General features: G+C 46.8%; 1 protein-coding gene across 1 annotated transcript; it reads left to right on the top strand.

The window, feature by feature from the left end:
- The first annotated feature begins 227 nt into the window (after window positions 1-227).
- GET1 (guided entry of tail-anchored proteins factor 1) lies at window positions 228-9,546 on the top strand. Its single transcript, XM_070407181.1, has 5 exons — window positions 228-379; window positions 1,748-1,913; window positions 3,819-3,886; window positions 6,406-6,520; window positions 8,419-9,546. The coding sequence occupies exons 1-5, from the start codon at window positions 278-280 to the stop codon at window positions 8,490-8,492; spliced, it is 525 nt and encodes a 174-aa protein (XP_070263282.1). The 5' UTR covers window positions 228-277; the 3' UTR covers window positions 8,493-9,546.
- The last annotated feature ends 657 nt before the right edge of the window (window positions 9,547-10,203 follow it).

Genomic DNA, 10,203 nt, shown 5'->3' with positions numbered 1-10,203 from the left:
TGCACCCGAACTAGAGACAGTGGGACCCGAACCACCAGAGTTTGGAAAATGGGTCTCGCGGGAGTAGAGGGGTGGGTGCGAGGGGACTACGGAAGCCCGGAAGGCCACGGAGAAGGCGTAAACCCCGACCTCGTGGGAAAGACGGCCCCGCCTCCCCGTCAGCGCGGCGCAGCGCGCAGGCGCAGCGGGCTCGGCCTCCGGGCGCAGGCGCGGTGCGAGCGCCGGCTGGGTCCCCGGCGTCCGCCTCGGCGGAGCTCGCGCTGCAGGGAGCGTCGGGATGAGCGCCGGGGAGGCCGACCACTGGGCGTGGCTGCTGGTCCTCTGCTTCGTGTTTGGGTGCAATGTCCTCAGGATCCTCCTCCCGTCCTTCTCCTCCTTCGTAAGTGGCTGCCTCGCCTTCCAGGGGCCGGTGGGTCGCGGCCTCCGCCCTCGCCGAGCCGGGCGGAGGGAGACACGGGGGTCCCAAACCGGCCGCGGGATGGCCGCATTCGGCCTGCAGAAGCGCCTTGGTCGGACCTTCTGCGTTTTAAGAAAGAAACACTCAAATCAATAAATACAGACGCGAGAGAAGTGCCTGGCAACGCTTGGCCACGCTTTCACGTGGAGCAGTGTTCAGGTTGGGCGTTCTTAGTGCCCTGCCCCCCCCCCCCCCCCCCCCATTTCCGTTATTTCTCGTCTCTGGAGGCGTCCGGCAGCCTCGGCTGCTAGGGGGACAGTGCCCGGAGCAACACGGCGCCCCGGGTTGCCGGAGGCCTCGGCCTTCCTCGCCGTCCTGGAGAGATGGAGCTGAGGGTGCAGGAGCCCCATTCTGAGAGGTGGGGTGGCGTGGTTGGCAGTGCGGACCCAGAACCTCAGGACCGTGTGATGCTGCCTTGACTCAGGGCTGCGCCGGGCGCCCGCCGGGGAGCGCTGTCTCAGCGGCGCTTCTTGCCCAGCGCGAGTGCGTGACCTCGTGTCCCGCTGTCACGGCTGCGGTGAGAGGTGAATGCCGCCCCATCTTCCTTTACCTCCGAGAGGAGTCGGACTCATAGTCACCCCGCTAGTGACTGTGGGGGCGGAAGTTTGATCCTTGTTTTGTGATTCTCTTACTTCTGCTCCTGGAGCATGAATAGGGGCTTCGTGGCAACTTTGATGGGGTTAGGGGGTGAGGTGGGGGTGGCGGGGGCGGGGGGGGCGGGGGGGATGTGTGGGAGAAACCCGAGCTGTTCCCTGGGGGAGGGCGCCCTCCATTGGCCCACAGTGGGAGTGAGGGGCTGTCTGACCCGGACTGAGACCTGGAACATTGGGTGCAGCGGTGGCAGCATTATTCCGGAAACTCAGTTCTCCCTGCTTTTCTCTCCTGCTATAAATATTGCTGCTGGGATGGGTATTTAAGACGAGGCAGGATTTATACATTTTTTATGTTTTGTTCTATCAGTATTCACTGAGTGCTTGTTTTGTGTAAAGCTCGAGGCCCTAATGTTCTGTGAGGCGTAGAGACTTCTCTTTTAGCGCCCAGGCATCCCTCAGAATCTTTCCTGATGCTGCTTAGTCTTTAAGATGATGTCCCAAGTTCTTAAAATTGCATGAACGACTCTTGAAGAGCTGGCCCCTGGCCATTTTTCTTATTTTTAAAAAATTATGGTGATGCATACATATATATACTCGAGGCCCAGTGCACAAATTCATGTACGGGTGGGGTCGGGTAGGCCCACCCCCCGAAGGGGGATGTGTGTGTGTGGCTGACCCCCGCTGTCCCTTCCGCCAGATGTCCAGGGTGCTGCAGAAGGGTGCAGAGCAGGAGTCTCAGATGGGAGCAGAGATCCAGGACATGAAGCAGGAACTCTCCACTGTCAACATGATGGACGAGTTCGCCAGATACGCCAGGCTGGAAAGAAAGATCAACAAGATGACAGACAAGCTCAAAACTCATGGTGCGGTTTTTTATTTTTTTGTTTTGAATTTTTATAAGAGTTTATTTGAGCCAAACTGGTGACATTGCCGGGAAGCAAGACCTCAAATGCTCCCCTCATGGTACTGTTTTCATTTGTAGTTTTTGGAAAGCTTCATAAGAGCTGATTCATAGAAAAACCTCTTCTGGGAGGATTCGTAGAACACACGCACTGATTCTTGGATGTTCTAAAGGTTGATATAAACCTTGAGGTTGTCTAGGAGAAACCCAATAATAATAATTACATTGCTTTCTCTTTATTTTGCTGGTGAACCTTTGTTTTCTAACAGAAACATTCAGGATACTCTTAGAGTCTCTTCAGAGCCAACTTGAGAGGTTGTCATTTTCAAATTCAACTTTTCTGAGAGAAGCCTAGAAAAGAATCTCACAGTGGATTCTCAGGGGCTTTCTTTTTCTTTCTTTCTTTCTTTTTTTTTTTTTAAACATATTTTTATTGATTTCACAGAAGAAGGTAGAGGGAGAGAGAGATAGAAACATCAATGATGAGAGGGAATCATTAATTGGCTGCCTCCTGCAGGCCCCCTAGTGAGAATCGAGCCCGCAACCAGGGCATGTGCCCTTAACTGGAATCGAACCCGGGACCCTTTAGTCTGCAGGCCAGTGCTCTACCCACTGAGCAAAACTGGCTAGGGTCTCAGGGGCTTTCTTATTCTGTTCTCTAAAAAGTGCTATCCGAGTGTAGACTCAGGTCTTACTCATTTTGATGTTTGCCACTGTCCATAACAGTCTGCTGTGACGACGATTTTCACAGGGCAGCCTGTGTGCTGAGAGCATGCACTGTGAGAGCGCTGTCTGCATGGCTAGTAAAACAGGCAGAGAGGCCTGCCCAGGACCCAGGCAGTTAGGCTTCCTTATGGATTAGTGTACAGCGTAGACCGGGGAATCGGGGAAGAACATTTAGTCCTATTGATTGGTAAGTGCATTGTGAAAAGAATCTCTGACTTAGATGAATAGCTTTTTCTAAAAAATATATTTCATTGATTTCAGAAAGGAAGGGAGAGGGAGAGAGAGACACACACATCAGAGATGAGAGAAAATCATTGATTGGCTGCCTCCTGCATGCCTCAGACTGGGGATCGAGCCAGCAACCTGGGCATGTGCTCTGACCGGGAATTGAACTGTGACCTCCTGGTTCATAGGTCGATGCTCAACTGCTGAGCCACACCAGTGAGGCTAGATGAATAGCTTTAAGGTTTTTTGAAATTAAAGCTTCACATCTCCCAATCTGTGTGTGATTCTATTTTATTTTTAATTTTTGAAAAATAATTTTATTGATTTCTGAGGGGGAAGGAGAGAGAAAGAGGTAGAAACATCAATGATGAGGGGGAATCATTGATCAGCTGCCTCCTGCACACCCCCACACTGGGGTCAAGCCTGCAACCCGGGCTTGTTCCCTGACTGGGAATTGAACTGTGACCTCCTGGTTCATAGGTTGATGCTCAACCACTGAGCCACTTTGGCTGAGCTCTGTTTTAAATAATAGCATAGTGGGTGATGTAAGACATCCTATTTTATATGTACATGCATAATTAGAAAATATTTTGTGAGACAAAAGAGCACTTCTGGCCCTAGCTGGCTTGGCTCAGTGGATAAAGCATCAGCCTGCGGACTGAATGGTCCCAGGTTCGATTCTGGCCAAGGTCACATGCCTGGGTTGTGGGCTTGATCCCCAGTGGGGGGTGTGCAGGAGGCAGCTGATCAATGATTCTCTCTCATCATTGATGTTTCTATCTCTCTCTCCTTCTCCCTTTCTCTCTGAAATCAATAAAGAAATAAATATATTAAAAAAAAAAGAGCACTTCTGTGTATTTGAATATTTTCTTCTTTCAGGGCTGATATAATCATTTCATCCTGTTTTTCCTTTCAGTGAAAGCACGGACAGCGCAGTTGGCCAAGATCAAGTGGGTTATGAGTGTTGCCTTCTACGTATTGCAGGTGAGTGTCCTGTGGTGTCACTGGGTCAGTAAAGCTGGTGATGGACTTTGCTCCACTTCGGCCCCTGGAATCCAGGCTTTTCCACCTTCAGCTGCTGTGCTGAGTGTCCTGCAGGCATGTAACTCCGAACACTCTGAATTCATAAGTTAGACGAAAAGCCTTTCTCTTGATTAGTGTTGTTAACTCTTGGGATTTTTAAGCAAATGAACGCCTAAGCAACTCCTCTGGAGTTCTTCATGTGGCCTTCACTCCAGCGCAGGTTTGGGAGGCTGGGGGTGAAGTGAGAGAAGCTTACTTAGAAATGGTGTTTTCTGAGATGGCCAGTGGTTTTGGCTGTTGCTTCCTCCGTGGTCTACAGATGGGTAAGTGACTGTCTATTCTCCAGGTGGGGAACCTGTATTGTCATTAAAGTCCAGTACCACTGACTCACAACTTTCCTAGGGGGGACTTGCCTTACCCTGAGGTTGCAGATCTGCTATGGCTGCTTTAAATGATCTCTGAGGTTCAATGTTAAGAATGATGTTGATTGGGGTAAAGGACTCAGGCTGTTTGGTTATAGAAAGTACTTTGATCCTGAGGCGCTGTCACTGATATGAGATAGGTTTTTCCAGGGACTGAAGTTAAGCCAGGGGCCCTCTTTTAATTAAAAAAAATAATTTATTGATTTGAGAGAGAGAGAGAGATAAAGAGAGAGAGACACAGAGAGAGAGACAGAGTCAGAGACATTGACTTGTTGTTCCACTTATTTATGTATTCATTGGTTGCTTCTTGTATGTGCCCTGACGGGGGAGCGAACCCACAATCTTGGCGTATCGCAGGTGTGGGGACCTTTTCCTGCCAAGGGCCATTGGGATATTTATAACATCTTTCGGGAGCCATACACAATTATCAATTTAAAAATTACCCTGCTGTATGTGTTCAAACATTTAATTAACTCAACCCTGATGCCTTAATAGGGCCAGACCAAATGATTTTGCTGGTCTTATATGGCCCGAGGGCTGGACGGTCCCCACCCTGGATATCGGGACAGTGCTCTAGCAAACCGAGCTACTCGGCCAGCGCCAGAGGCCCTCTTTTAGGGCATATTTGAGTGACATATTCAGGGCCACAGAGGGGACAGAAGACAACTTGAGGGAATGCTGCTGGGGAAAGGAGGGGAGAGAAGAGATGCTCTCACCATTTAAACTTGCAGAGGCCCACGTCTGCATGAGAAGGCCAGCACTAGAGTGTGGATGAGAATCAACTACTATTTGAAGGATCCAGAGGCGTAAGGTTGCTTTTGTCCCTAGTACGGTGTATTTAGCATAGTCTACTTAAAAGGGATATTCAATGAGAAAAGAACACTTGTGTTATGGGAAATCTTCGTTATTTATCAGCTAATTTAATAGTGTATTTAGTTGACGCTCAAACAATATGGGTTTGAACTGCATGGGTCCCACTTATATGTGGATTTTTTTTCCAATAAATATATTGGAAATTTTTTTGGAGACTTGTGACAATTTGAAAAAACTCACAGGTGAACTACTGAATAGCCTAGAAATATTGAAAATATTAAGAAGAAGGTGCCTACGGGGGCCATGGGTTCCCTCCGGTGCAGTGCACGGGGGCCGCGGGTTCCCTCCGGTGCAGTGCACGGGGGCCGCGGGTTCCCTCCGGTGCAGTGCACGGGGGCCGCGGGTTCCCTCCGGTGCAGTGCACGGGGGCCCCGGGTTCCCTCCGGTGCAGTGCACGGGGGCCGCGGGTTCCCTCCGGTGCAGTGCACGGGGGCCGCGGGTTCCCTCCGGTGCAGTGCACGGGGGCTGCGTGTTCCCTCTGGTGCAGTGCACAGGGCACAGCACAGAGCGGCCAGTGGCCCAGGGTTTTCCTTCTGTCCTAAGAACAGGCCCCAGGACTGTCATTGGGGAGTTATCTGAGAAATCGAAGCAGCTAGTCATGTTTTGGGAGAGATGCTGCCTTCTGTTGAATAAACTTTCCTTCTAATCGAAAAAAAAAAAAAAAAAAGAAGAAGGTGCCTAACCAATGGACAGAGACAACAGGGGGGTGAGGGCATGAGTGGGAGGGATGGGGGGTAATGTGGGGATAAGGACACATATGTAATAACTTAATCAATTAAAAAAAATAAAGTAGAAATAAGCAAAAAAAGAAAAAGGTATGTCATGAATGTATAAAAGATATATTTGTATTTTCCTTATAATTTTCTTAACATTTCTCTAGCTTAAATGTAGGAACACAGTATATGATATATATAACATAAAATATGTGCTAGTCAGCTGTTTATCAACAGTAGGCTATTAGTAGTTATGTTTTGGGGAGTCAGAAGTTACACTGGGGTTTTTGACTGTGTGGGGTCGGTGCCTCTAACTCGCATTGTTCAAGGTCAGCTGTATATGTTACCGGCGCTGTGGGCTGCAGGGACTGGATTCATAGGGCTTGGTTGTCGCTGTGGGGTGTCCTCTTCTCCCTGTGAGGACTGGCCGCGGGACAGCAGGTGGTTGGCACTCAGATCAGTGTCTTCGCAGGCTGCCCTGATGGTCTCCCTCATTTGGAAGTATTATTCTGTTCCTGTGGCTGTGGTGCCCAGTAAATGGATAACTCCGCTCGACCGGCTGGTGGCGTTTCCCACTAGAGTAGCAGGTAAGCGCTTCCTGGGAAACATAGTGGGAGACTGGAGAGACTTAGGAGGAGGTGTGTGGTAGGTTAAGTCAGCCCGACACCGTCCTCATCGTCCATTTCACGGGGTGGGGTGGGTGGGGGGTAGGGGGTTAGGGGTTTGCGTCTCAGTCTCGAAGGCTGGCTGTGAGGAAATGCAGATCCAGAGAAGTTCCTTACCTTGTCCGCTGTCACCGAAATGTTAAGTAGCAGAGTTAGAACTCAAGGCACGTCTGCTTCTGGACTCTAAGCCCATCTCTGCAGTCGACAGCCTGCTTATTCAAACACTACTTCCAGTTCCCAGATTCTGCAGCCCCTTTTCAGTTCTAGGCATAGCGAGGGCATTTATGGCTCTCGGCCATTTTTTTATATGTGAATGATAATTTCTTTTGGGTGTTAAAAGTAGTACATGTCATTGTGGGATGACTAAAAAGAAAAGTAAAATGAAAGAAAACTTATTAACTATGAATAACCTCTTAGACTGTGCTATATTTTTCCAGTCTTTTTTTTTCTATTTATTTTTATACAGGGGTGGGCAAAAGTAGGTTTACAGTTATGATTACATGAAACACAGTTTATTCTTGTGTTATTATTTATTCTTGTATTATATATTCCATCTGAACAACTGTAGACTTACTTTTGCCCACCCTTGTATAGTTAAGGTTGTCTAGCTTTTTGTCCCTTTTTACTTTATATTGTAAGCCTTCTCCCATATCAATAAACTTTTCTTCATTAAGGAGTTTTGAATAGCTGTTCTTCATTTGGATGTGTCATAATTTACTAATTTTCCTGTTGAAAATTAGGTCCTAATTTTTTCTACCAAGAATAATGCTGTAGCACACCTCCTTTTCAGTCAGTTTTTGGTTGTGATTTGTGATCATGCTGGGGGTGAATTACTAAATTAAAAGGAATGACTATTTCAATTTAACCACTTCCCTCCCCCACCCCCTTAGCGGGACTCAGCCTTGAGGGCAGTACTGGTGCAAGAGGCCACTCTTCCCGGCAGCCAGCAGGCCACTGGCCACTCTTGCAGCCTGTCTTCCTGTCGCTCATTGACCAGTGGGACGGGACGGTGTGGGTAAACATTGCTTCATTCATGACGCTCTTGGAGAAGGGAAAACCAAATAGTGTCGCAGAGTGGTCTTCCAACCTACGAATATTGTAAATAATAAAGTCTGTTTCTCGGTAGAGAAGGGGAATTCAAACCAGCGCTCATGGTTCTGTATAATTCCTGCTTAGTAAGGAAGGCAGCCCTGTGAATTAATCGAAAGTCTGATGCATTGGAACCCACAAAATACAAACTTTGTCTTAGCCCAGCACTGCTCCAAAAGAATGGAACTACTCTTACTCTAAGACAGTGGTTCCCAACCTTTTTTTGGCCACGCCCTACCTAAGCATCTCTAAAATCCTGATGCCCCTGCCCCCCGTGACACATAATTCTTATTATTCAAAAAGTGAACTCCTATTCACGTGGAGGAAGCCTAAAAGGCCATTCACTTGGTCTAAACAAGCTTCCAAAGAACATGGCATCCATAAAGAGAAAAATAAAAGAACGAAAGGAGTTGAAGTCCTGAGGAAGAAATCACTAAGAAATTGTTAAAAAAATAATAATATGAAGTGATATGAAAAAATAGCAAAGTTTCAAAACATATAATAGAGAACTGGCATAAATATGTCACAGTATGTATTAATATAGTGTATATGAGGCCCCTAGAACCATAAGAAATGCAAAAGGTTCATTGTTAATAGCTTATTCTCGAATTGCCCCCCTGTGGGGCGTGTGCCCCACGCTGGGAACAACTGCTCTAAGATGAAGGTAGCAGAGGCAGGGAATGTGGGCAGAACTCTTGCTGTGCTCTCACATTGAATTTCTTTATTTTTAGGTGGTGTTGGGATCACCTGCTGGATTTTAGTCTGTAACAAAGTTGTGGCTATTATGCTTCATCCTTTCAGCTGAAAAAGAAGATGAATACAGCTCTGAGACTTTGAAAAATGAATTTTCACTTAGGTTAAAAATCTGACTTAAACTGTTTTATTGTCTTTTATTTGTTTAAGAAACAAAAGAGTGCAGGTTAGTTCTTTTGATGAACCTGCTTGTTCTTGGATGTTATATAAGAATTAAATTTGTACAGTTGTCATTGAGGCAGAGAGGTCTGTCACGCCTCTGTACTGGCCAGCAAAGCAGCAGATTTGTGATAAGAAATGGGACATTACAGGCATCTACATGTTGTTACTTGTGATTTGCACACTTGGCATATTTTAAGTATGCTTTTTAAAAATTGATTTCAGAGATGTGAAGGGAGAGGCGGAGAGAGAGAGAAACATCAGTGATGAGAGAAAATTATCGATTGGCTGCCTCTCCTGCACGAACCCTATTGGAGATCAAGCCTGAAACCAGGGCATGTGCCCTGACCAGAAATTGAACTGTGACCTGGTTCATGGGTTGGCACTCAACCACTGAGCCACACTGGCTGGACATTCTCTTGGCATATTTTAAAGGTCACATTGCCAATTGGAAAGTCAACATTTTCGCATAATTTAAGTACTTTAAAGACTTCATACTACTTTTAATCCAGATTAGAGAGCAATTTAATATCACTACTAGAATTTGAAAATTTGTTTTTTAATCACATGCAGTACCACTAAGAATAACACTAACTGACATTGCCTGTGCTTATCTTTGGTTTAAAATGTCATCTGTTGAGCAAGCCTTTGTGGAGTATTATCTCCTTATTTGAAGCTGTTATTTTTTCATTTCCGAGTTTTATAAATGTATTTGTGAGATCATTACACATTGTTTTGTGCTTGAATTATGTGTTTTGTACTTAAAGCATTTCAAATGAAATGTATTTATAAGCATTTACTATTTATGCTCCATAGAACGGAACAAAGTTAAATAAAGTAGGAAGCCTGATTAAATTAATTTAAATGGATACATGTTTGGTCCATAAAGGATAATGCTGCTAAATATTTTTAAAACACTTCTTTACTAATTAAAATCTTTGCAAGTGCTTGTATGACTTCCTTCCTTACAGCCACTCATTTGCTATGACCAGTCTGTAACTGACAAGTGGCAGAGGGCGGCTGCAGCACCTTAAAGCCAGATGCCATCACTAGTTTTGAAAAGATCATGTTCTTGTGTTCCTTAATGACCCAGGAAGGAGCTCACTGTGCTTTCTGCTAGTTGTACCATGAAATGACAAAGCGCCGTGTTACTTCAGTTTATCGGACTGGAGTGGCCTCAGGTTCCCTGATCGTTCAGACTCACCTGGCAGCAGGTTGACATGGCTTTGAGGAAGGATGCAGAGCCAGGAGCACAGCTGTTTCTACAGACAGCATCGTGAGAGCTCCGACTCCAGCTTCCACTGTCAGTCACCACAGGCAGGGCACATGTGGCCACAAGGGTGAGATGCCAACCTGACGGGGGAGATGGTAGCAGCACAAGGAGGTTGCAGGGTCCAGGGTCCGTAGAGGCCACGGTCTGATGCCCACCTGTAGTGAGCTGCAGGCAGCTGGACGGGTTGCGTAGTCTCAATCGAGCGGCCAGGTGCACATGCCCAGGGATGTCCTTGGGACACTAAGCCGTTTCAAGCCTCCCTGACAAGACCCACATTTATCTCCTACGGATATATTCTCTCAGTTAGTACTGCTATTTTGACAGATTTCAC

Source organism: Myotis yumanensis, unplaced genomic scaffold, assembly GCF_028538775.1.
Source record: "Myotis yumanensis isolate MYYU_CA2020_CCGP unplaced genomic scaffold, mMyoYum1.0.hap1 SCAF_2, whole genome shotgun sequence".
Classification (NCBI taxonomy): domain Eukaryota; kingdom Metazoa; phylum Chordata; class Mammalia; order Chiroptera; family Vespertilionidae; genus Myotis; species Myotis yumanensis.
Note: the sequence above shows the minus strand (reverse complement) of the source record. Positions and strands in the feature narration are given on the sequence as shown.

What these genes read in the sequence shown, in the direction of transcription:
- GET1 (XM_070407181.1), top strand. Translation starts at nt 278, where the DNA reads ATGAGCGCCGGGGAGGCCGACCACTGGGCGTGGCTGCTGGTCCTCTGC. An exon ending in TCCCGTCCTTCTCCTCCTTC is followed by an intron (nt 380 to 1,747) that starts GTAAGTGGCTGC and finishes CCCTTCCGCCAG; the next exon opens with ATGTCCAGGGTGCTGCAGAA. An exon ending in AGACAAGCTCAAAACTCATG is followed by an intron (nt 1,914 to 3,818) that starts GTGCGGTTTTTT and finishes TTTTCCTTTCAG; the next exon opens with TGAAAGCACGGACAGCGCAG.